Source organism: Pyrenophora tritici-repentis, chromosome 2 (assembly GCF_003171515.1).
Source record: "Pyrenophora tritici-repentis strain M4 chromosome 2, whole genome shotgun sequence".
Taxonomy (NCBI): domain Eukaryota; kingdom Fungi; phylum Ascomycota; class Dothideomycetes; order Pleosporales; family Pleosporaceae; genus Pyrenophora; species Pyrenophora tritici-repentis.
The window spans coordinates 5,005,655-5,030,546 of record NC_089391.1 but is presented as its reverse complement, the minus strand read 5'-3'; the positions used below and the strand labels follow the sequence as shown (position 1 = coordinate 5,030,546).

The following is a 24,892-nucleotide window of genomic DNA, read 5'->3' as shown; positions in this document are numbered from 1 at the left end:
TCCGCGTATTGTCTATCGTGTTGTTGATGTTGATGTTGATTGTGGTTTAACGCCCTATCTGTAACCTCCCATAGGGTATTCGGGCGGGTCCCGCCGTGGTCTTATAGTGCTGTCGCACTTGCCTCGTGGAACCTATTCCTAGGTGTTTTGTATCTAAGGGGAGTGATGTCCTGTCACGGTTTGGTGATGGGACGATGCCTATCTGAGACTAGCGCTGTTTATGGTCACTCACCTACATAAACTTTCCATAGCTTGTACAATACAACCTCAGTCAATCCTCAACTTCTTCCCTATGCGTACGGTTCACCCACTCCAACAGTTATGAGCCCGGCTGCATCCTGATTGTACTCATTTCCCGATTACCGCGTCCCTCATAGCGCACGATTACTAGGCCCCTCATAGCCGCACGATTACCCCGCGTCCACCACAGCGCTCGATTACCCCGCGTCCACTATAACGCACGATTGCTACGTCTGTTCTACGCACACAATGGCTACAGGATCAGCAGTAACTCGAGTTACTGTTATCCTTAATACACCAGATGACTGGTTCAACTGGATCTTTCTCTGCAGAGACTTCGCGAAGGATCACAAGATCTGGCAATACGTCAATCCAGATACACCAAAGGAGAGCCTGCCTGACCTAGAGGCTGCCAATCCTAAGCCTCAGCTCACCGACTATAAGGCTAGAGCTTCCAAGCTCTCTGATCTATCCACTGAGGATCGTGATTCCTACCGATGGGAGGTTGAACAATGGAGACTCGACGAGATCACGCTGCAGAAACAAGAGAGAGCTCTGGTGCAGCTAAATACAGAGATCACTAGGTCTATCGCCACGCGTCATCTCTACCTAATACAGGATCTCCCTACTGTGTACGATCGACTTGTCGCTCTCAAGAAGCAATTCTGTCCTTCTACAGCCGATCGGAGTCGCGACTTGATAGCAAGATACACCAATCTGAAGACCGCTCCACGCAACCTAAAGAAACTCGATGAATGGATGGCTGACTGGATACACATCACTTCTCAATGCCAATCGATCAACCTACCAGAGACAACTAGCTACAGGCCTCAGGAGGATTTCCTGATTGCCTGCCAAGCTCACTATCCAAACTACGCTGCTACCTGCCTCGATCAGATATACGAACACGAGATAAACGGTACAAATCTACTCAGCTTGCCCGCCTACGTCGAAAAGATGACGAAGTACATCCGCCGAGCTGCCCAGACCACTGCCACTGAGTCAAGTGTGCTATCTACCTCAGCTGCTAAGCTTGGGATTGCAAACCTACCTTGTGTTTGTGGGCTGTCACACGCTTTACCCGACTGCTGGATACTCAATCCACTTCACCCAGGTCGACCAAAAGACTGGACACCAGCACCTATTGGAGTCCGCAAGGTTGAACAAGCTCAAAAGGATCCTAAGATTTCGAAGCAAATAAAGGACGCCCTAAATGAATGGGCTTCACGTCAACAGTATAGAGACAAGATTCAGGTAGATGACGGCCAACCACCTAGTGGTGGTACATCATTCGTGGTTCATCTGCTGGATACAGGTCAGTTATCACCAACTCACTGACTTGGTGACAACTGGGGGGTGTGTCACGGTTTGGTGATGGGACGATGCCTATCTGAGACTAGCGCTGTTTATGGTCACTCACCTACATAAACTTTCCATAGCTTGTACAATACAACCTCAGTCAATCCTCAACTTCTTCCCTATGCGTACGGTTCACCCACTCCAACATGTCCTGCCTATATACATGTTCGTGAAAAGGACTCCCGCCATTTGAAGCCGTTTTCCTACAATATTCTAGTATTTCGTGGCTTGCGCCTTTGATCGATGCAGTACAGTAACTGCTTTTTAGAGAGAGAAACGAAAAAGTAACAAGAGGCAATTTGAGATATAATAAAAGGTTTGAGAGAGAGCGTGTGGGTTGTGGCATCTATGCGGCGTTTTGCCGCGAATCCTACACTGAATAATGCCAAGGAATTCAGCGGGTCTTTGTGAAATTCAAAAATAGAAATCACTCGTCATAGAAGGAGTTCGTTACCTTCACGAAGGTCTCGAACTCTTGTGGCTGGTCTATTAATTGCGCGAGGTACGCTAGGCCTTCCTGTCTTGTGCGAGGGGGCACGATGGGGCGTAGAGGCCACTTCTTGAAGTGTGTTGTGGCTCTCTTGCAGAACACTAGGTGTTCTGGCGTCTTGGGCCTGCCGCATAGGCATTTCGAGGTATCCTCGTGGTTGAATTTTCGGTGGTACCATTCAAAGTCGCCATGCGTTGAGCGTATCATAAGGACTTTCGCGAGTATCCTTCGGGGTAGCCATAGCGCTGCGGGCGTGCGCCTAGTATCGTATGGCAGCTGCCATTGCGTGTACCATGCTGATAGCCTACTGCTCTTATCCTGCCACCAAGTGTCCCTTGTATGTTCGAGGAGGCGGCGGCCTACTGTTCGTATACCGGATCTTGTGGGGGAGGCGGCCATGCCGTATGGCTGGTGCGGGTCTTTGGCCTCGCTGTCAGCCAGCTGGTCGGCGAGCTCGTTTCCAACAATCTTCATGTGTCCCGGCGCCCACCGCGTTTTCACGTTGTAGGCCTCCATAGCTCCATGGATTTGGAGGAACGCCCATTGGGAGGAGGTAGGGGCGGTTCCGCGTATGCCCCATATTACCGCAGTGCTGTCTATGCAAAGTACGATCTCCCTCTGGCTAGGCAGTGAGAGTTGTAGTGCGTGTTTGAGTCCTCTGCACGCGCCTATAGCCTCCGCATCGAAGACGTGGCTAAGGGCATTTAGTGAGCCTTGTCCAGTCGCCACGGCGGCCTGGCCCTGGTATATAGCGTACCCGTAAGTGACCACCCTTGTACCGTTGATTTGTTGTTCAGACCCGTCTGAGAAGACAGTGATTGTCTCTTGTCCAAGAGACTCCCACCAGATGGTGAAATTCTGGGCAGCAATGTCCTTTCCTTGCCCTTGCGTTGGATCCTGCCTCGACCCGTCTGAAAAGTGAGGGCTGGCTAGGACGTTTCGGGGTGTGGCGGGTAGCAGTTGTGCTACGCGCTGAACCTTCGATCTTGGTATCCGTCGGTTGCCCGCTGCGCGTCCTCGTATGACTAGTGGCAGTGTAGTTCTATTAGTAAGTGGGTGCTTGTCGTCTATCGTGCGTAGGTGAACTGCAAAGCGGAGCTTGGCCTCCTCTAGCGCCACCTGTGCCGACGGCATCGCAGCTTCTCTTAGCAGTACTGCGTTTGGTGTTGTCCTCCACGCAGGGAGGATTGCCTTCGTGGCTGCTACTAGTGCCTGATCTATCGTGGTTAGGTGCCAGCCTACCCTAGTGCTGACCGTGGGTTTACGGGAAACCCTTGCAATTCGTGGGTTCTTCGTCCTGCCCTCGTACCATGTTTCGGCTCCGTATAGTAGTATGGGCAGGATACATGTTATGGCTGCCTTGCGTAGCGATCCTGCTGGAGGGCCGTGGGCTGTGTTGGCGAGGCTCCGGAGATGGTTCGCTACTTTCCTAGCTTGCGCCGCCCTTTCTGCGACGTGCTTCTTGAAAGTTAGTCCCCTATCAAACCACACCCCAAGCCAGCGCAGCGCAGTCTGGCTTCCCCCTGCGCAGGGGCTATAGGGTGAATTGTTTGATCTTCCAATTGGATTGGCGGCGCATGTAGTCCTTTCTGGCGCGTGAGGTGGATCAGCTCCCGTTTCTCTGGTGCAAACGTGATCTTGTTCGCAGCTCCCCATTCATTGATAGATTTGAGGTCCTCTGCTAGCAGTGCGACGTTCTCGTCTAAAGAGTGGGAGACCCGGTATAGGTTGATGTCGTCGGCATACCCGAACCGGAGTTTTCGGTCCTGGTTGAGTAGTTCAGCTAGGTATAGGGTGTATAGGACCGGTGATAGCGGCGATCCCTGCGGGGTGCCGCAGGCCACTCGATGTACAGGTGTAGTGACATTGCCTAGGCGTACTCGCACCCTCCTTTCCGACAGGAAGTTCTGGATAAATTTCCGGAGTAGGGGTGGCCACCCTTGTTGCCGCATTCGGTGTAGTAGCCTGTTTTTCAGTAGCGCGTCAAACGCCCCTTGGACGTCTAACGTGAGCATAGAGACATGCTCGTGTCTTGACCAAGCCATCTCCACGTCGTGTGTGAATGCGGTCGCCAGGTCCATCGCAGAGCGTTTTGGCAGCGCTCCACCGTGCTGTGGGCTTAGGATGTCAAAAGCCATAGCTGTGTGTGCTATGCGCCTTGCTATGATACGCTCGAGTCCCTTCCCTAGACAGGACGATAGGGCAATTGGTCTCATTGATCTGGGTGAGGACTTATCCTTCTTCCCGACTTTGGGTATCATGGCCACTTCTACCGTCTTCCAGGCGGCTGGGTAGTGGCCTTGTTCCATGCACGCCCGGTAGATGCCTAGCACTAGGTGTCTAATGTGTTCCCAGCATGCCTTTAGGAGTCGGACGGTCACCTGATCGGGTCCTGGGGAGGTGCTAGATACTCCAATCACGTAGCGTTCAGTCTCCTCCATCGATATTGTGGTGTAGTAGCTTGTCACGTGTTCGGCGTTAGGTAATCGGCGCTAGGGTTGAGTATTTTAGGACGACTCCGCGTAGAGGAGCTCGACAGTTATCGTACACCATTCTTAATACTACCGTTTATTGTTCGGATACCTTCTTGTTCTCTACTCTCTACCGATTGCGGGTCGGCAGCCTCTCTTCTGACTATTGAGGCTATCCCTCTACCACATTTTTGGTGACCTAACCAGGGGGACACGACGGTCTATCGTGGAGTAGTAGAGAAACCTCTTTGTTTTGTTTTCGAGGAGAAGTCGGAGGGGCAGAGACCCACGACGAGTTTTCGGGGACCCCATTGAACTCTGAGCGCTTCTCGATAAAGTTTGCCAAGGCGGCGGAACTCTCGGGAGTCTCTACGGTGTCAGCGGAGCGGTGTGGTAACCTGCAGAAGGACTGCAGAACCGGCACAACGTACAGCCGAATAGGAGTAGGCGAGAGCGTAACGCCCAGTGCTAAGGAGGCACTTTCACCAAAGCGGTGAAGGGACATCGGAAGAGAGGGAAGGAACCTGTCTCAGAGAGGCAATCGGGAGTCCGGAAGCAGCGGATCTGTATTCAGAACAAGAGAAGAGGAATAACGTTTAGTGTCCAAGACACAGTCAGAGCAGGTCTCTTTTATCGAATAATATGCCGTCCGAGACGTCTTCAGCACAGAGCGAGGAGCCTGTGTCAATCCTAATGGCAGAGCCTGGACAACCTGCAGCCCGTGACTCTTATCGTCAGTACCTAGGCAAGCTAGAGCCTCACGATGTGCACGCGCCACGCTTTGATGGAGAGAACATTTCAGAGTTCTTAGACGAGTACGACTTCGAAGCTGATCGAGTGGGCTGGCCAGAGGAGCTTCGGAAGAAGCAGCTACCATACTTCTGCACACAAAAGTATAAGGCGTTTATCCGAAAGTTGCCAAGCTACTATGGGATAGAGAGCTACCAGGAGTACAAGGAGGAGCTTCGAGAGCTGTATGCGGGGCAGGATGAATTTCGGCAGAGAGGTACCCGAGCTTTCATCGAAAACTACGTGAAGGAGGTGCAGCGACGACAACCTGCGGTCCGAATTGTCGAATATTACCAGAACTTTGTGACCTACTTTGCAGCTGCGGAGAGCCGAGGACAAGTCGCAAAGCTTGAGAAAGGACACTTCTTCTTCCGGGGCCTGGCTATAGAGGACATGGAGCGAGTAATGCACCACATGCCGAAGGATGATCGGCCGCGTCTAGACGACGTCACCTCGTTCAAGATTGAGAAGATCTACCAGTTTGTCCGTGAGCACCAAGCGCAAGAGGAGGGGTTGAGTGCCCTATACTCTGACTACAGTTCGACAAGCCGGAGACTAGCCCGCCGCGATGCAGGAGTAGTAGAAGAGTCTATCCGACATTCAAGAGACCTTCAGAAGCCCCTCGGCAGAGTGTTCGGGATTCTTCCGATTGCTGCTCAGCCCGACAAGGCAGCTGCTCCGAAAGTTGATCAGGCTGTGGAGGATCTAATCCAGCGTTTCCAAGGACTGTCGATGACTATAGAACAGTTCAACGAGATGGCTGAGGGCAATATTGGGATCCGAAGACTGTTCGCTAAGCCAGAGAATTACGCAGAGGCCTACAAGCAGCTTGTGCTAAGACCCCACCGGGTAAGCACGGAGATACTAGAACGCAATGACGGGAGCTTCAAGTCAATCTACCCACCAATAGTCAACCCGCAGGTAGGCGTACATTACGCAGGCAACCGAGAGCCGCAGCGTGCTCGCTGCAGGTGCTGTGGCAGAGAAGGGCACATTATCGCGAATTGTCCGGACCAGAACCTTCTGAAGAGTAATCGGTGGTGCCACACCCGGAGCGAGGAGCAACCGAATGGCTGGAAGCAAGTCCGGTACTACTTCGGACCCTACCCGACAGACATCTGGGGCATGTTCCCTGGCGGAGGCATTGCGCCGAAACCCTTTGGGAGTGAGGTTCTCGAGTGGCTACTTCAGTCTTTAAAGGAGCGTTTCAAGGTGACCGATGACCAACTAAAGCGGCCCATGCAAGAAGTTCTCCCAAATTGGTTCGACGCAGCAGGAAGGCCTATTAAGGTTGAAAAGACTGGTAACAGCGGCGAGAGCTACACAGTAGAGTCAAGCGAGGAAGCGGAGCTGATGGCGAGGCAAACGATGGCCCTTCGGTCAGCTGCGCAGTTCCTTGAAACCGTGTCTTGTAGAGTACTGCACCCGAAGACGACTCGGAAGTCAACGCCATAGATGGGCGCACGAAGGCTGGTCGACTGGCGAAAGAACAGCGGGAGCGTGAAGCTCGCCTTGGTAAGAAGCCAGGCATGCCTCGGATGAAGAGCAGTCGGACCGCGAGCAGCTATGAAGACATGGACGTCGAAGAGGAGCCAGAGGTGCTAAGGCATAGAGCCCAAGTAGAGATCGACGACTCCCAGGTGCCTGAAACTCAGGTTCAACAACGTCTTGACACTCCGATAAGCAACGGGACGCGGAGAGAGACAGTCGGAGCGCCACAGTGGACTACGATGTTATACCTGCACCAGCGCCTGTTCCGAAAGCCTCTCGAGCCTTCGCACCTGTGACCATACCGACGACCGAAGACCTTGCGGCGATGGCCCAGAACACAGCACCGACGGTACTTGCAAAGGCAATGTTAAACCAGGAAGTCCGCGGGATCCGGCAGCTCGATTTATTAGCGTCTCCCGAAGTAGCTGCGGCAGTGACCAAAGCACTCGAGGAAGCGCGTAGGCCGCGTGTGCACTTTCAGGTTGACGAAACGCGCTCAGGAGAGACAATGGAGATCCAACAAGCTAATAATAATAAATCTGATGACGAAAAAGCTGATAGTGATGAAGATGGTTCGATAGAAGAGGCAGTCCAGCGATTATATGACTGGGGTTCTGGAGATACTTGTGTGGTGGAGACTGAGAGCTCTCAACCGGAGGTTATTACGAAAGGTATTCTGACGCAGCTGTGTCCGAAGATGGATCGCAGCCGAAAAATTGACCGAGTGGGAGTCGGGGAAGCCAATGAGCTCCACGATTTCCAAAACTACGAGATTAGTGACGAGGAAGACGGCTACGTCGAAGCGCAATCGAGAATGCCCTCCGAAGCGCGACTAAAGGGCGAGTTACAGCAGCAGCAGTATTCGGTGAAAGGACAGTTGCCGACATGCTGGGTGTCTCTCCACGGTGGTATGGGTCGAGCGCTTATTGACACGGGCTCGCAGCTGAACGTTATGCGGCTTTCGACAGCGAGAGCGCTGAATGTCTACATTACTGAGCTAGATCAGTCGGGTCTGCCTCCCGAATTGCAGCAGGGCATGATAACCGCCGATGGAGGGATGGACCCCTTTGTAGGCACAGCTTATTCGGTTCCAATTGCAGTTGGAGGGATTATAGTGCCAACGCACTTTCGGATTGTGAGACGTTTACGGAGAGCAATTCTTCTTGGGACACCATGGTGCGCAACGGCGCGTCTCCAGATACAGTTCGACACTGTTGGTCGGACACTTTGCTACATCAAGTCGATGGACGGTCGGCGTGAAGTTTCTTTTATAGGGTGTGACCCAGCGCCTACAGCCAACGCGGCGTCGATTGAGCATCAGGGAAAAGGATAGCGAGCGCGCTTACTGGGGAAGTGTGCTCGGCGGAGGAGTATTGCCCAGAACTTATACCGAGTGACATGCGGGTAGCGCGCTGGTTTGCGCGCATGCCTGAGTACAGATGGTTGTTCGGGGAAGAGCTGGACCGCCGGGAAGGGGGAAAGTCGGGGCAGGTGTTGTCAGCGGAGGAGCAGAGGTCCTTCGAGGAGATAGTAAGGCAGCAGTTTCGTCTGTCGCGTGACAGGTTATCGGGGAAGTAAATACCCTGTACAAGAGAGTCGCCGATAAAGTAAAGCCTGTGGACATACCGAGAGAAGACGCACCGATGGATCTCGGGCGTAAGGACTGGAAGGAGCGCGCAATAGCTCGTCAAGCCGCTCGAATAGCACTCAGAGGACCGGACATTGGCCCATTTGATCACCTTTTCTATGTCCGTACAGCAACGTTTCCGAGAGGGCATCGGTTAAACCCGGAGCGTCTTCGAAAGATGAATATTGGCGAAGATCTCCGTCCGAATGAGGTTCACTTAATCCAACAGCTTATGTTCCAGCGAGAGGATGCGCTGGCGTGGGAGTTTCAGCACATGTCGCAAATCCACGAAGATGTACAGCCTCCGTACAAGATTCGGACTATTCCGCACACCGCGTGGCAAGAGAAGAACTTTCCGTTACCAAAGAAGCTTGTGCCGATTGTGAACGCGATGGTGGACGTACGGGCAGAACGAGGGACATTCGAGCATGGCGACGGGCAGTACCGCAATAAGTACTTTCTTGTTCCGAAGATTGAGCGACCAGTTAAACCAGAGGACTTTCGGTTCATTAACAATGCTGTACGATACAACGCCGTGACTTTAAGGGACGCCTATATCCCGCCATCTGCTGATGAGTTCTCGGAGAGGTTCGCAAACAGGAGGACTTACGCTCTGTTTGATCTGTTTTCGGGTTATGACCAGATACCATTGCACACGTCTAGTAGGGACATGACAGCCTTTCAGACGCCAAACGGACTATACCGACAGTGCACGCTCCCGATGGGCGCGACAAACTCTGTGGCGGTCTTTGTTCGGGCGGTGATGAAGATCCTCCACGATCACCTTCCGGAGACAGCGCCTTTTGTAGATGACATTGTAGTGGCAGGGCCTCGAGACGACTACGGAGGAGAGGAAGCTTTCGATGGTGTGCGTCGGTTTGTTCTCGAACATGCTTTGCAGATGGATAAGGTCCTTACGGACATCGCTCGGGCCGAGGCCACAGTCTCAGGAAAGAAGTCGTGGTGGGGAGTTCCCCGAATGGCTATTGTAGGGTATGAAGTTGACAAGGACGGTCGCCATCCTGCGAAGGATAAGGTCCGAAAGATCCTTGAGTGGCCGGAGTGCCGAACCGTAAAAGAGGTCCGACAGTTTGTTGGCATCGTTGTCTACTATCGGCAATGGATCTTTTGTTTCTCGCTGAAAGCAGAGCCGCTCTTCGTGCTCCTTCGAAAGGACGCTAGGTGGATTTGGGGAGACGAGCAGAGGCATGCGATGAAGATTCTGAAGGAAGCGATTACCTCTCCGCCAGCGCTTGTGGCGATTAACTATCGGGGCGGTCTTTTGATTGTCGGCGTGGACGCCTCAGTTCGCGGGGCAGGGGCTCACTTGGAGCAAGTTGGTCCGGATGGCCGTCGCCACACAATAAGGTTTGAAAGCACGCTGTGGTCCGAAGCAGAGTCGAAGCTCCACTCCACAAAGCTCGAGTGTAAAGCGCTTGTTTGGGCGCTGAAGGTCTTTCAGGTCCACCTTTATGGACACCCCTTCCGAGTGGAAACAGACGCAAAGGTGCTAATTGCGCAGCTCAATCGGTCGTCTCCAGATTTGCCAGGCTCTGTGATGAATAGGTGGCTTGCGACTATCCTTCAGTGGGAATTCGAGATTGTCCACGTGCCAGGAAAGAAGAATGTTATCCCCGATGCTCTATCGAGGTATCCGCAGCCTGAGGGGTGGACGCCGCCAAAGGAAGACGAGGATGACCTAGAGCCGTTTATCGATCGGGTGCTAAACAGGTATGAGGAGATAAATTTAGTTATGGCTACTGAAGAGACGATTGGGAAGCTGCTCACAGAGGAGTACGATGAGAAGTCGGAGGAGATTGCGGTGTTCCTGCGGACGTTGAAGAGACCAGATGGGCTTCGGGGTCAAGAACGGCGAAAGTGGACAAAGAATGCGGCGCGCTTCTTCGTGCGAGACCGACACCTGTTTAGGAAAGCTACCAAGGCTATGCCAGTCCGCCGAGTGGTAGACGGAGAAGACCTACAGGCAGCGTTAATCCAGGAAATCCACGAGCGGTTAGGCCATAAAGGGATCCAGACGACGTTCGGAGCTGTATGTCAGCGGTATTGGTGGGACGGCATGTACAGACAGGTAGCGAAGCAGCTCGGGCCTTGCAAGGTCTGCCAGACGATGAGAGGCACTCGGAAAGAAGCAGAGCTTAACTCGACATACTCTCGGGCAATGTGGTCTTGGTGGACAGTCGACATTACGCACATGCCGAGGGTACGCGGCAGGACCTACCTGCTAGTTGCAAGAGAGTATCTTTCGGGCTGGCCAGAGACTCGTGCGCTCTCGACAGCAAGTTCCGATTCAGTTGCGAAGTTTATCTTTGAAGAGATCTGCTGTCGTTGGGGTGTGCCCGAAAGGATTTCGGTAGACGGCGGAACCGAGAACAAGTCAGTAGTCCAGTCGCTGGCTACGCTCTTTGGTATTCACCGGGTTCAAGCCTCCGCGTATAACTCGCGCGCGCAAGGGCTTATCGAAAGAGGTCATCAAGGCTTTATCCATGGGCTGGCAAAGATGCCGGGCTTGTGGATAGACAACTTGTCAGCAATAACGTGGGCCGAGAGAGTGTCGCTACGAAGACCGCTCGGGTTCTCACCTGCGCAGTTGGTGCTTGGTCAAAATCCGGTCCTTCCGATTGAACTTGTAGTGCCAACGTGGCAAAGCCTACCGTGGAGCGAAGTTCGGAGCCATGCCGATCTTCTTGCGGTGAGAGCTACGCAGCTGCAATTCCGCAGAGAGAACCTGGAAGAAGCAGTCCAACGTACGAGAAGACTTCGGAGAGAAGCTGTGGAGAGCCGCAACGCTAAGAAGGACGTGCCGAAGCCCTTTCAAGTAGGAGACCTAGTTTTAGTTTGGGACGCGATTAAGTCCATCGACAAGAGCTCGGATAGGAAGCTCGATGACAGGTGGAGAGGTCCATACAGAGTTCGGGAGGCGCAGGCAGATAAAGGGTACTACCGGCTAGAGGATCTAAATGAGGTTGCTTTTCCGAATACAACTCGGGCTGATCGCCTAAAGAAATTCGAAGAACTGCCGGAGGAGCTAGAAGATAGCCTGCTGCGAGGGCGCTTGCGGTTGTATCCCGAGACCGAGAGATTGCCAATGGCAAGGCCTACGGCGCCAAGACAAAGGCAAGCGACGCCAAGAGCTGACCAGACAAGAGATGTTCAGGCTGGGGAGGACCGCGAAGGAGAGCAAGACAGGCGAACGATAGTCGGAGGGATAAACCGAGGAAATATCGTGGAAGGTTCAAGAAGGGGAGGGCAAAGCCGGCGCCTCCGGATAGCGCGCGGGGACAGCGATACAGAGTAAGGGAGACAGAAGAGGCTGGGGAGGTTAGCATCACCGAGCAGCTATTGGGGAAGAAGAGAGGCGATCGCTGCCGTGGTTGTAAGGTGAGAGAGCAGTTGAAGGCAGCGGTGGGCTTGCGGAGGGACTTTCAACAAGAACCTCTGGCCTGGACTGGTTAAGAGCGCTTCGGAGGTGGAGGAGCAAACGCGAGTGTTTGTCAGGAAGGCAGCATGGTTGCAGGTTGCGGCAGGCATCGCGAGACAGTCGGAGGAGTCGTCGAAAGCGGGTCGGATAGTTTTGAGAGGCATTCGGCAGCTTGAGGGGACCAAGCTGGAGGCTGGGAGGAAAATGTGGTGTAGTAGCTTGTCACGTGTTCGGCGTTAGGTAATCGGCGCTAGGGTTGAGTATTTTAGGACGACTCCGCGTAGAGGAGCTCGACAGTTATCGTACACCATTCTTAATACTACCGTTTATTGTTCGGATACCTTCTTGTTCTCTACTCTCTACCGATTGCGGGTCGGCAGCCTCTCTTCTGACTATTGAGGCTATCCCTCTACCACAATATGTATGTGTCCCATGGTAGTGGCGTGGTTTGCGGCAGACTCCGCAACAATCAATCGATTGACATGATTGATTCCTATATAGGTTAAAGAATTACTTCATTAGGCAGCCTTTAACCTAGATAGGAATCAATCATGCCGATCCGATTGATTGTTGCGGAGTCTGGTTTGCGGGTCGTTGTCAAGAGGCGGTGGTTCTAGGAGGTCGTCCTCCGCCGAAAAACGGTCGAGGATTGCCTCTCTAAGTGCCTCAGCTTTCTCGAGTGGTGCTGTGATTGTCCTACCTTCGATTACAAGTGGGGTGTCCCGTTGGTCGAATGATAGTTTATGCCAGCCTACTAGCTTGTATAGATCTTTGTCGTTATTACAGCCGTCTATGCGCTGCTGCCAGTACGTTCTCTTGGCTTTTCGTACCGTAGCTAGGAACGCACGGGTGGCTTCTGAGGGGGATTGGCCATAGTCCGACTTTTCCTGGATATGCCGCTTATACGCCACTCTACAGTCCTCTGTCCACCATGGGGCGGAGTGGCCTTTTTCTCTATTTGGTGTTCCCGCCGCGTGCATTGCATCTCCTATAGCTTGGGTGATTCTAGCTATTAGACTCCGCAACAATCAATTCAATCCGGTCACTCTCCTAGACCCACTTACCTATCTAGGTAGGGCTTAAACTCCTATAGGTAACTACTAGGCTTAAAGCGGTAATCAATCAATCCAATCTGAACCTTCTAGGACCCACTTAATTGATTGTTGCGGACTGTGCTAGCTATGCTTGCGTCGATTACGTCCGCTGGGGCGCTATTGCTAATTGGCTGTACGCCTACTGTGTAGAGTTGAACTAGCCCGGCAAACCTATCTATGTTTCTCTCGTGGACCCGGTAGTGATGCTGTTCTAGCACCGCTCTCCCTCGGCTTGGAAGGACAGTCACTAGGGTGAAATGGTCTGACCCTGTATACATATCTTCGCGGACTGTCGTTCTAGCGAAGGGTATATTTGAGAAGGATACGTCTAGCACGTGTCCCGCCCGATGTGTTGGGTTACCTGCCTCGCCGATGTAGGGTATGTCGTTCTGAGTGGCCCAGCGGGCGATCTCTGCCCCCCTATTGGCCGACGTGGAGCCGGGCTCAAAAAGTTCATGGCGGGCGTTTAAGTCACCCCCTATAAGGCAGTTACGGGGTGGCGTTAAAGCTGTGAGGTATTGAAATGTCGAGTCATTCTGTGGCTGCCTATAAACATTCAATATGCGGTAGCCGTTGGCCTCGATCCATAGCACATCCCGGCTGATGCGTGGGTGTATAAGAGTAGCCCTTATATTTGGGCTCTTACGGGTATAGGTGAGCACCCGTGGTCGGTCAGTTCCCCACGTTGTGGGGTTGTTCCAGCTTATCACTGGCGATATCATATGGAATCCTGGGTGTGTAGAGGTCCGGGTTCCAGTGAGAGTAAAGGGTTCTTGGATGCATACTATGTCTATGTCTGCTTCCCATGCACGTTCTAAGGCTGTAATGTGGCAAGGCGAGCTTCTGGCCACATTCACCCAGCATACCTGCATTTGTCTGTGTCGGTGTGGCGTGGTTTCGCCGGGTGAATTTGCGGGTTGTGCCCTCATTACGCACTAGATCCGAGGCTCATTTCAGTGTCAGCGTGCTCAGACGATGACGTATTAGGGTCTTGGTCAGCGGTGCTAGGCTGCACGCTTCTAGCAGACATTCGCGCTAGGTTGAGGTCTTGCGTAGTTGCAGCTGTTCTCTTAGACCTCCTAGTCCCTAGGGTGGTTGCGGGCTCTCTAACAGTGGCTGTGTTTAGGTTGTTTACGTCTTGTCGGCTTCTTTTACTTGCGTCCGTAGGTGTTCCCACAGGCTCAGTAGTATTAGCTATGTCGCCGTCCGTGATTTCAATGGAGGTTTCGACCGTGCTACCTGTCTGTCTTCCTCTAGCTGGCTGCATTGCCTCAGAAGCACGGTCACCCGCTTCCCTAATGACTTTTAGTTCCCCCTTTGTGGGTTGGATGAGTCGGCCGTTCACCCTCGTTGGGGCTGCTGGGCACTTGTCGTGGGTTGCTGGAAATGGGCCGTGGCAGTTGGCGCACTTTGGTGTGTCTTTGCATTGTTCTCCGTGTGGTCCCTGGTGAGTTGCCGTTGTTTTGCTGCATGTCGTGCAGCGGGCTGGCCTTGTGCAGCGGCTGGTTTTGCAGTACCCTAGGCAGCCTGGGTCGTGCAGCATTGCAGGTGAGTTCTTCTTTATCTCGTGCGCGTAGTCGCCCGTCCCAAATAGGCGAAACGATCGTACGGGTCTGGTGAAAGATATAATCCAGGTTGTCCTTCCCTCCGTGGGTCCATGTCTGGAGGGCCGGCAGCTCGCCGGTTCGATCCCTGTCTGGGACAGAGCTTCGCTGACTATATCGTCTATTGTGGTGGGTATACTTTCCCCTGTGATAGTGCGGTATGAGCTTTCTACGCCCTGGACTGCATAGTTCACCCATCGTTCAGGTAGTCTTGCGCTCTCGCCCTCTACCGCTCGGATCATGAGTTCGCGATTCTCCTGCCCCATAAGCAGGGCCTTGATTTTGTCGTTGCGGGGCGTAATCGCCCAGCCAGTCTTGATATGTTTTGCCGTAGGTATGTCGGAGGGGGTAATTTCCTTAATCGCCTTTACAATAGCCATGCGGGCCGCAAATGGTGATGCCCGTTGGAGCCGAGCCTCCGCTCCAACCGCTATAAGGATACGGTTGTCAGTGTTTAGAGGTCGCCTAGGAGTTTGAGCTAGCTGCTTTGGGGCAGCCGTGGCCGCTTTCGTCGTAGCGGCCCCCCTTGCTGGGGGGTTGGATTTTTCAGGGTCCTAGCTACGTCCGCCCAGGAGCGGTGCGTAGTGTCAGAGTCGCTCCCTGAGTTTGGGGCGTGATTAGGGGCGTGATTAGGGAGGTGTTAATAGCCCTTAGCACCTTCTGTTGAAGGTCCTTAGCCACACGGGCTCCGTCTGGGTCGGTGTACTTCCCAAGGCATCTGTCGACAGCTGTCGCTAGATCCGTTATGATGGAGTGGTGGAGGTTTGTAGCTTTTTGGGCTGCCTGAATCCGCTGGCGGACCGCTTCAGAGACAGCTTGATTGTAGGAGGTGGGCGCAGTGCTACCGATAGAAGGTTCAGCACGAGTATGTGCTCGCTGCCTCCTCTTGTTGCCGCGCAGGTCAGTATTAATAGGGCTCTCAGGCTCCTCTGATCGTGTATGGGGGGGTTGGGCACTCCGTGGCGCCCTCTCTGGAGTTTCTACATTAGCCATTCTAACCACCTCCGCGAGAGCAGAAAGCGGTTATTTAGCTGAGGTAGTTACAGGCCGCCGTGCCGTTAAAATGATGTAAAAATCGTATAATTTTATAAGGGTCCCAAATTCCTTAAAAGTTGGTGTTCGGTGTGATTGTCTATCGTGTCTCCGCGCTTGTGGCTCTCTTGAGGGGTGCACTGACCCTCTCTACGCTGATTGGTTGCTGCCAACGTCGAGTAACCCTGCTATCTGACACCTTCGTAGCACCTATGTTCCTAGAGAACCAATATCAATAACGTTAGGTATCATCAGATAGATTTCGCAGGGTTTGTGCAGTCAATCAGCGCCCATCGGGTCTTGGCGCATTCCTATCGGCCATCGCTGTGACATATTGCCAAGACTCCGCTGCGGCCCTAATTCGATCCGCTGCGGCCCTAATTCGATCCGCTGCGGCCCTAATTCGATCCGCTGCGGCCCTAATTCGATCCGCTACGGTTCTATCTCAAGTTATAGATTTGCGTTTGCCAAAGTTATTCGAAGAAATCTTAGCCTCTTGGAATCATTTTTGGTTTATACCCTTACCCACAAATTAGCCACTTAATCATTTTCTCAAGATCTTAGTCCCGTGTAAGTTTTTCTGTTTTCATTTTCCTTTAACCTTTAATTCACCTTCTACATCTCTCTTAGTGTTTGATTCAGAATTGTCTAGTATACTAAAATTATTTCCATTTTATTACTAGCTTCATGCCTAACATCTTCCTAGTATCAAGACTCAATCATAATAATGTTGTGGTCTAAATACCGACGACTAGAGAGCGAACATAGCTCTGAAGAGCTGCTTGAGAACGAGAAGGATAAAGAATTCGACGATTCCGAAATTAAACACCGAAAAAGGCCTTCAGGATGGCCACCAAAACGCCTTATAGGTCTCTTCTCAGCAACAGTTATTATTATACTCGCATTATACGGCACTGTCGACTTAACACGACGCACATACTCCGCTATTGTCTCTACAAAACGCGATAACTCATGCTATTGTGGAACCTCAGTGGCAGAAGCGATATCGAACAATTGTATATATGATTTACTGGCTTCAGCCTGGCTTCCGGAACATTGCCGCGACGAGGGGCTTACAGCTGAATTCGATCAAGCAGGGCCAGGTCCTGGGGGCGCCTGGGATTACTTCGCAGACGCAAATGGGTCCGTCGCAATAAATCCTACCGATGTAGGCTATCTTTCAGGTGCTGAACCTGGCACACAATACTGGACGACAAATGAATGGCATATTATGCACTGTGTCTATTACTGGTTAAAGCAATATCGATCAAAAGACACTGGGGTGGTAGTTGAGGCACGATATGATAACGAACTACATATACGGCACTGCGGCAAGGCATTTTTACATTATATTCCAAAGCCGTACTACGTACACACTGTTAACAAGATTGTGTTTGATAGTTCAGATCGTGAGTAGCTAAATACAACTATAAATAGTCAAAGCTTATAGGTGTGTTGTGTTACCGTTCTTTTGGAGTTCTTCATATTGTTGGACAGAGCCGATGGTCCACTCTTCTCAACACTATCTGCCCATTGCGTCGCGCTCTGTGGTGACGTTCTGTATGAACCACGATACGCAGATACACGAAGCCTGTTCTACCACTGCAGATAGAAGTCTGAACCCGTAGCGCTTTAGTGGATTGTGTCGTTTGCTTTAGTAAATCGCTCACTTGTAACTTATGTTAATATTATTGAGAAGCTGGCACTATTAGTAGTAGTATGACTACCTAATAGAGCGCTCTCTAAAGCACAACGGTAGTGGTGGTACAGATTCGTATTGTATTGACTAAGGAGCTATTCACACGTTCGTAGATCCGTGTTGCGTGCAGCTGCGTCCAAGCTCCCCGCTAGGACCCACCTGCACGTGTCACCAATCATGTGACTACTCCTCCGCTTGATACCACCAAGTCACTTACGGACTGTATTCTCAACACATACATACATACAGACAATACAACCTCAGTTCAATCCTTCAATTCTTCTAGCACCCACTATCTACGACATATACCGATCTTCCAATCGTGCTACACACCCCCGGTATTCACTGCCTCACTCTTCTCTCGAGAACCAACCCTAGACGTAGAAGTTTACCAAGGAAACTTCCGTGCTCTTCACAGATTCGATTGGGGGTACCACTCGCTTATAGAGTATGTTAACATAGTTATATTTTTCCCGCTAATACCGGCCGAGCTTAAACTCTAAGTAATAGACCTAGAGAACTCCATACAACGATAGAAGCTAACACACATAAACTACCATGACCTCTAAGTTCCTTGTTGTCTAAGAATCGAGAGCAGCCTGTAACCCAATCTCTATTAGTCACTGTTTTGTAGAGTGTAGTAGACTTAGCTAGTAGGCCATACAAGGGATGTTACTTACAGGCTATACCCCAATCTCTATTAGTCACTGTTTTGTAGAGTGTAGTAGGCTTAGCTAGTAGGCCATACAAGGGATATTACTCACGTGCTATACCCCAATCTCTATTAGTCACTGTTTCGTAGAGTGTAGTAGGCTTAGCCAGTAAGCCATACAAGGGATGTTACTTACTTGCTACAGCCCAATCTCTATTAGTCACTGTTTTGTAGAGTGTAGTAGGCTTAGCTAGTAGGCCATACAAGGGATATTACTTACAGGCTATACCCCAATCTCTATTAGTCACTGTTTTGTAGAGTGTAGTAGGCTTAGCTAGTAGGCCATACAAGGGATGTTACTTACAGGCTATACCCCAGTCTCTATTAGTCACTGTTTTGTAGAGTGTAGTAGGCTTAGCTAGTAAGCCATACAAGGGATATTACTTACGGCCTATACTCCAATCTCTATTAGTCACTGTTTTGTAGAGTGTAGTAGGCTTAGCTAATAAGCCATACAAGGGATGTTACTTACATTCTATATCCCAATCTCTATTAGTCACTGTTTTGTAGAGTGTAGTAGGCTTAGCTAGTAGGCCACACAAGGGATATTACTTACGCCCTATACCCCAGTCTCTATTAGTCACTGTTTTGTAGAGTGTAGTAGGCTTAGCTAGTAAGCCATACAAGAGATGTTACTTACAGGCTATATCCCAATCTCTATTAGTCACTGTTTTGTAGAGTGTAGTAGGCTTAGCTAGTAGGCCATACAAGGGATGTTACTTACTTGCTACAGCCCAATCTCTATTAGTCACTGTTTTGTAGAGTGTAGTAGGCTTAGCTAGTAGGCCATACAAGGGATATTACTTACGCCCTATACCCCAATCTCTATTAGTCACTGTTTTGTAGAGTGTAGTAGGCTTAGCTAGTAAGCCATACAAGGGATGTTACTTACACGCTATACCCCAATCTCAATTAGTCACTGTTTTGTAGAGTGCAGTAGGCTTAGCTAGTAGGCCATACAAGGGATGTTACTTACGCTCTATACCCCAGTCTCTATTAGTCATTGTTTTGTAGAGTGTAGTAGGCTTAGCTAGTAGGCCATACAAGGGATGTTACTTACAGGCTATATCCCAATCTCTATTAGTCACTGTTTTGTAGAGTGTAGTAGGCTTAGCTAGTAGGCCATACAAGGGATATTACTTACGGCCTATACTCCAATCTCTATTAGTCACTGTTTTGTAGAGTGTAGTAGGCTTAGCTAATAAGCCACACAAGAGATGTTACTTACAACCTATACCCCAATCTCTATTAGTCACTGTTTTGTAGAGTGTAGTAGGCTTAGCTAGTAAGCCATACAAGGGATGTTACGTACTTGCTACAGCCCAATCTCTATTAGTCACTGTTTTGTAGAGTGTAGTAGGCTTAGCCAGTAGGCCATACAAGGGATGTTACTTACAGGCTATACCCCAATCTCTATTAGTCACTGTTTCGTAGAGTGTAGTAGGCTTAGCTAGTAAGCCATACAAGGGATGTTACTTACTTCCTGCAGCCCACTCTGTTAGCTACTCTATATCGAATTAATGGCAATGGCTATTCTTTACAACCATCTTCAGTCAAAACTTACACGCTGTAGATAAAGTTAGCATGTTTAATATAACTATATCAAAACATCATACCTTATGTAGCTCATTAGGTACTGCGTTTGGAACAGCCAAAGCAAGCCCAGCAAATAGAGTGAAAAGGTAGAGAAGCTGCATGATGAGAGATGGGGTATTTATGGAGATATTGAGAGCAGTAGTTTGTGTTGTCGTTGTTTGCGAAATTTGTTAGAATAAAGTAGACAGTCGTGCAGGACGTAATATATATATCTGCTGAGCTGAGAGATAGCAGGAGCTAAGAGAAGGCATTGTCGCACTATTTCCGTGATACTCCTCGGAATTCTCCATCTCCTTCTCGTGATACTCAGAGATCTACAGCAACCCCCCAACCCCCTCGTCTCTGAAGCCTAACATGATTTTTCCGTGATTTCTGCCAATCGCTATCCTTTTCTACCCCCCTTTGCAAGGGCTTCTAACTTCTAAACAAGGAAGAATACATAGTAAGCGAGGGGTATTGCAAATTAGAGAGCAATATGTAAGAGAGAATGTACTAGGTACTTAATTGGATGAGTTTGCTGTACTCAGAGACCAACAATACGGCGATACTCAGGAAAACACGTAAAAGACCTCTACCTATGTAACGACAACCTAACGTCTGTCACTGTGTGCCGAAAAACCCTGTGTGACGAAAATGGCCAATCGGATCGCAAGGAACATGCACTTCTCTACGACCCTTGCGATCCGATTGGCCATTTTCGTCACACAGGGTTTTTCGGCACACAGTGACAGACGTTAGCCTCTTACTAAAACTGACGACAACCCACGACAGCCCGGCTTCTAGCGGAAGCTAACGACAATCTATGACAGCCTGGTTTCTGGTCAAAGCCTTCTATCCAAGCTGACGACAACCCACGACAGCCCGGCTTCTGGCGGAAGCTAACGACAATCTATGACAGCCTGGTTTCTGGTCAAAGCCTTCTATCCAAGCTGACGACAACCCACGACAGCCCGGCTTCTGGCGGAAGCTAACGACAATCTATGACAGCCTGGTTTCTGGTCAAAGCCTTCTATCCAAGCTGACGACAACCCACGACAGCCCGGCTTCTGGCGGAAGCTAACGACAATCTATGACAGCCTGGCTTCTGGTCAAAGCCTTCTATCCAAGCTGACGACAACCCACGACAGCCCGGCTTCTGGCGGAAGCTAACGACAATCTATGACAGCCTGGTTTCTGGTCAAAGCCTTCTATCCAAGCTGACGACAACCCACGACAGCCCGGCTTCTGGCGGAAGCTAACGACAATCTATGACAGCCTGGTTTCTGGTCAAAGCCTTCTATCCAAGCTGACGACAACCCACGACAGCCCGGCTTCTGGCGGAAGCTAACGACAATCTATGACAGCCTGGCTTCTGGTCAAAGCCTTCTATCCAAGCTGACGACAACCCACGACAGCCCGGCTTCTGGCGGAAGCTAACGACAATCTATGACAGCCTGGTTTCTGGTCAAAGCCTTCTATCCAAGCTGACGACAACCCACGACAGCCCGGCTTCTGGCGGAAGCTAACGACAATCTATGACAGCCTGGTTTCTGGTCAAAGCCTTCTATCCAAGCTGACGACAACCCACGACAGCCCGGCTTCTGGCGGAAGCTAACGATAACTCGGTTTTAGAAGTTGGTTTATCGTTAGTTTTGTCTAGAAGCCGGGAGTCATTATTATTATATTATTATATTTCCATTAGAGTCCTGTATCAGTCGGTGACTATGTAGGACTTTGGCTAAGCCGTTCTATGTATGATGGTCGTTGTGGAGTTTCTATGGGTCTTGTACAATTTGGGTGGTGTTTTGCGTACTCCAATTTCAGAGCTAGTCTTCCATTGGCGCGGGTGCTAAAGAGCAGTGTGGTGAATAGAAAGAGATGTAGCAGCGGGCTCTTTTAGATAAGGAAATATTGTTTTTGTAGTTTTATACAGTGTCTGTCTGTTCGGTGGTTTGCCCAAGGTGCCATTTTCTCGTGCCAATCCTAGTACTTGCAATAAAGGCTAGAGTAGCTTTGATGCCTGTCTTTGTTTGGAGGAGGAGTGGGAGGGTGATGGGTCTGTGTGGTATTGCTTCTTTGAGTGTATTTCGATGTGTTTTGTACTGTTTGCAATCTAGAAGTAGATGCTGTGGTGTTTGTGGTTTGTAGCATATACATAGATTGCAGTCTCTCTTGTTGAATCTCTTAAGGTAGGAGTTGAAGTATCCATGTCCTAGCTTGAGTGAGTAGAACGCGCTCGAGATTTCTCTTGGTGTTCCCTTCGGGACTTTGATTGTTGTATGTGTGTTGAGCTTGAAGATCCTTGAGTAGGAGCTTCTGTTTTTGGTGGGCCTGTCGGTATACCTCTTGTACTCCATCAGTTGTTCTGTTTTTTGTATTTTGTTGATTTCTGTGCCTAAGTAGGCTAGGCTCGCTGTGGTCGATGTTGTTGGTCTCTCTTTAGCTGCTTCCTTTGCTAGCGTGTCGGCTTTTTCGTTGCCCTTGACGTCGTTATGTCCTGGGGCCCACTGCAGGTGGATCGATGCTTTCTTTGTCGTTATTCTCTTTGCAGCTCTGATGCATCTTAGTAGCCACTGTTGTCCCGGGTTGTCCGATAGGTTGTTAAGCCTATGGATTGCTGCTTGGTTGTCTGCGTATACGTAGATCTCTTGGCCTTCTTGTGCCACTGTAGCCGCGTGTTCAAATGCCTGTGCTATCCCCTCTAGTTCACCGTTGTAGACTAGTTGGGAGCATCCAATGTTTGTCTTTTGAGAAAATGTTTCTTCGTGGGTGGAGCTGTACGCTACTACACCTACGCCGATCCCTATTCCCTTGTCGTGTTGTGAGGCATCTGAGTAGATTGCGGTGAAGTTATCTCCGCTCCTTGATAGGATATAATCCGTGTGTGCAATTGCCTCTTCCTCTTTGCTCTTTTTTGATACAGTAACCTTGTAGTTAAGACTTTCCCATGGTCTGAACCTATATGGGATTATCTTTTCTACGCTATTGTTGTCTCTCTCTGGGATTGACTTAACAATAGTGTATAGTTGTCTATGCTGGTTTGGCTTTTTGTAGCTAGCTTTGTCTGTATTTGTGATCCTTGTAATTGCTTTCTGGATTGGGTGGTTGCTGGATAGCTGGTGTGCTCTAGACGCATACTTTCGGTTGTTGGTGTTGAGTCTAATTGCAGGTGACGTAAGTCCGGATTCAATGCTTGTTGGTAGGGATGGGGACGTTCTAAACACTCCAATTATCTTTCTACACGCCAGGTTGTGCAGTGATTGTAGGAGGCTAGTGGCGTAGCTTTGGTTCTTCCAGTATATTTGTGATCCGTAGTCTGCAACGCTTGTGACGCATGCTAGGTATAGTTGTCGTACTGCTTTTGGGGAGAGTCCTCTTTCGATGTTGGCTAGTCTCCCTAGTCTATAGAATGCTTTCCTTGCTTGGCTTACGCGTGTAGCAATATGTTCCTTGAAGGACAGTCTATTGTCTATGTGGATACCTAGCCATTTGATTGTGTCTTTCGGTTCTACAATGGTGTTGTCTGGAAGCTGTAGGCTTCTCTCTTTTCTCTCTTTCTTGGCGGTAAAGTGGATGAGCTCTGTCTTAGCTATATCGAACATAATCGCTAAGTTTTTCCCTCGGTGAGATAGTAGGCGGACTTGCTGTTCTAGTATTTTGACATTTTTCTTTAGCGATGTTGAGGATGTCGATAGAGATAGGTCGTCAATATAGGATAGGTTGAAGCTTTGTAGTCCTGGGAAGAGGTCTCTGGTGTAGATAAGAAAGAAGATTGGAGACACTGGGCTGCCTTGAGGTATCCCAGCTATTATCTCGGAGAATTCTTGTGTCTTATTGTCGAAGGAGAGTCTTAGCGATCTGTTTGAGAAGAAGGATTTTGTCCAAGCGATAAGACTAATTGGAAGGCCTAGCTTCTTAAGCGTTCGCAGGAATTGATTGTGTGAGACGTGGTCAAATGCTCCCTTTACGTCTAGGAAGATAGTTGATGTTATTTGGCCTTTCTGTTTCTGGTGCTGAATTTGGTCAATGAGTAGCATAGCTGCATCTATTGCAGTGAGCTCGGGCTTAATTCTGAGGTATTTCTCAATGTCTTCTTCCGAGAGGCGGTGTAGGTGTAGTGGGCTAAAGCATTCGTCCACGAAATCGTGGAGCTGGCGTGGGAGGACTGTCTTCCAGTACTCCGGTGTCCCTTCCTGCTTAATTACAGATTCGAATGCCCTTTCAGGGATGTCCAGTTCCTTGGTCTGTGCGTTGGCGAAGGCTCGGTCGAGCTCGTTCCATGTGACCTTAGTCATGGTTACACCTTCTTGCTTGCAGAATTGGACGAACCCTGTAGCAAGTGTGTACTTAATGTCCTCCTCCTCGAAGTTGATTGTGGGTTGGCGTGGAGGGGTATAGGAGGGCGGGATAGGGACGCTGAGAGGAGGGAGGACTCCTTTCGCAGGTGGTTTTGCCTTATGCCTCTGTCCTGCATGTGCTTGAATAGGTCTTGGAGAGCGTTTTTGGCTAGGGATCATGCGGGCGCGGACCTCGGGCCCTCCGTTGGCGGCGCTGGCGTCGTAGGTTTGGTAATGGGGGCGTCCGGGGGTAAGAGTCTGAGGGACATACAGCTCTTGATCTGCTGGTGTCTGCAGGGTTTGCTTCTCGGTACATTCCTCTACGGAAGGTGCTTGGTAATTAGTCGAGGCATATGGCAATTGTAGTGGCAAATCTGCTGTGCAGCCCTCCTTGGATGGCATCTGGTAGTTCGAGGTCCTGTGTGGTTCCTCCTCTTCTGGATCCTCTTTGATTGTCAGTAGTCTTGACTTGACAGCGCATTTTGTGGCTGTCCTGGCCGCCATTGTCTGCGGACGGTTGCGTAGTCCTGGGGCTGTGATGACTACACCAGAAGGGTTGCAATAGCCTGTACATCTCCATTTGTCGAACTTTAGTTGCATGTTTGCCCAATCAATAGAGGGGTTATGTTTTTGTAGCCAAGGGAGTCCTAGGATTGCCGGTGTGTTGGCAGCGAGTCGTGTGATAAAGAACAGGCCGTATTCGTTATGGCCTGAGATGGACATTGGGAGGATAGTGTATTCTGTGATTGTGTCTGATGCGATACCATCTGCGAGCCTAAGCTCACGAGGTCTTGGTAGTAGGTACGTCGTCAGGCCGTGCCGTTGTGCAAATGTCCGGTCGAGAAACGCATGTCCGGAGCATCCACTATCAATTAGGGTGGGTATGGGAAGGGTCTGGTGCGCGAGGAAGAGATCAAGTTGAACCATGAGCGA

At 50.4% G+C, this 24,892-nt stretch overlaps 11 protein-coding genes across 11 annotated transcripts; 5 read left to right on the top strand and 6 right to left on the bottom strand.

Moving 5' to 3' along the window:
• Positions 1–489: 489 nt before the first annotated feature.
• Positions 490–1,578, top strand: PtrM4_073670 (uncharacterized protein; the record flags this gene model as incomplete). Its single annotated transcript, XM_066106065.1, has 1 exon — positions 490–1,578. One exon carries the CDS (start codon positions 490–492, stop codon positions 1,576–1,578), a length of 1,089 nt encoding a protein of 362 aa, XP_065964692.1.
• A 448-nt stretch (positions 1,579–2,026) lies between these two features.
• PtrM4_073660 (uncharacterized protein) lies at positions 2,027–3,223 on the bottom strand (the record flags this gene model as incomplete). Its single annotated transcript, XM_066106064.1, has 1 exon — positions 2,027–3,223. One exon carries the CDS (start codon positions 3,221–3,223, stop codon positions 2,027–2,029), a length of 1,197 nt encoding a protein of 398 aa, XP_065964691.1.
• Positions 3,224–5,202: 1,979 nt separating this feature from the next.
• PtrM4_073650 (uncharacterized protein) lies at positions 5,203–6,804 on the top strand (the record flags this gene model as incomplete). Its single annotated transcript, XM_066106063.1, has 1 exon — positions 5,203–6,804. One exon carries the CDS (start codon positions 5,203–5,205, stop codon positions 6,802–6,804), a length of 1,602 nt encoding a protein of 533 aa, XP_065964690.1.
• A 74-nt stretch (positions 6,805–6,878) lies between these two features.
• Positions 6,879–8,173, top strand: PtrM4_073640 (uncharacterized protein; the record flags this gene model as incomplete). The annotated part of the gene is made up of 2 exons (XM_066106062.1): positions 6,879–6,989; positions 7,034–8,173. 2 exons carry the CDS (start codon positions 6,879–6,881, stop codon positions 8,171–8,173), a joined length of 1,251 nt encoding a protein of 416 aa, XP_065964689.1.
• Positions 8,174–8,483: 310 nt separating this feature from the next.
• PtrM4_073630 (uncharacterized protein) lies at positions 8,484–11,783 on the top strand (the record flags this gene model as incomplete). Its single annotated transcript, XM_066106061.1, has 1 exon — positions 8,484–11,783. One exon carries the CDS (start codon positions 8,484–8,486, stop codon positions 11,781–11,783), a length of 3,300 nt encoding a protein of 1,099 aa, XP_065964688.1.
• A 668-nt stretch (positions 11,784–12,451) lies between these two features.
• On the bottom strand, positions 12,452–12,886 carry PtrM4_073620 (uncharacterized protein; the record flags this gene model as incomplete). The annotated part of the gene is made up of 1 exon (XM_066106060.1): positions 12,452–12,886. The coding sequence occupies one exon, from the start codon at positions 12,884–12,886 to the stop codon at positions 12,452–12,454; it is 435 nt and encodes a 144-aa protein (XP_065964687.1).
• A 161-nt stretch (positions 12,887–13,047) lies between these two features.
• On the bottom strand, positions 13,048–13,722 carry PtrM4_073610 (uncharacterized protein; the record flags this gene model as incomplete). Its single annotated transcript, XM_066106059.1, has 1 exon — positions 13,048–13,722. One exon carries the CDS (start codon positions 13,720–13,722, stop codon positions 13,048–13,050), a length of 675 nt encoding a protein of 224 aa, XP_065964686.1.
• A 206-nt stretch (positions 13,723–13,928) lies between these two features.
• Positions 13,929–14,984, bottom strand: PtrM4_073600 (uncharacterized protein; the record flags this gene model as incomplete). The annotated part of the gene is made up of 1 exon (XM_066106058.1): positions 13,929–14,984. One exon carries the CDS (start codon positions 14,982–14,984, stop codon positions 13,929–13,931), a length of 1,056 nt encoding a protein of 351 aa, XP_065964685.1.
• A 178-nt stretch (positions 14,985–15,162) lies between these two features.
• PtrM4_073590 (uncharacterized protein) lies at positions 15,163–15,597 on the bottom strand (the record flags this gene model as incomplete). Its single annotated transcript, XM_066106057.1, has 1 exon — positions 15,163–15,597. The coding sequence occupies one exon, from the start codon at positions 15,595–15,597 to the stop codon at positions 15,163–15,165; it is 435 nt and encodes a 144-aa protein (XP_065964684.1).
• A 766-nt stretch (positions 15,598–16,363) lies between these two features.
• On the top strand, positions 16,364–17,053 carry PtrM4_073580 (uncharacterized protein; the record flags this gene model as incomplete). The annotated part of the gene is made up of 1 exon (XM_066106056.1): positions 16,364–17,053. The coding sequence occupies one exon, from the start codon at positions 16,364–16,366 to the stop codon at positions 17,051–17,053; it is 690 nt and encodes a 229-aa protein (XP_065964683.1).
• Positions 17,054–21,547: 4,494 nt separating this feature from the next.
• Positions 21,548–24,886, bottom strand: PtrM4_073570 (uncharacterized protein; the record flags this gene model as incomplete). Its single annotated transcript, XM_066106055.1, has 1 exon — positions 21,548–24,886. One exon carries the CDS (start codon positions 24,884–24,886, stop codon positions 21,548–21,550), a length of 3,339 nt encoding a protein of 1,112 aa, XP_065964682.1.
• Between the last annotated feature and the right edge of the window lie 6 nt (positions 24,887–24,892).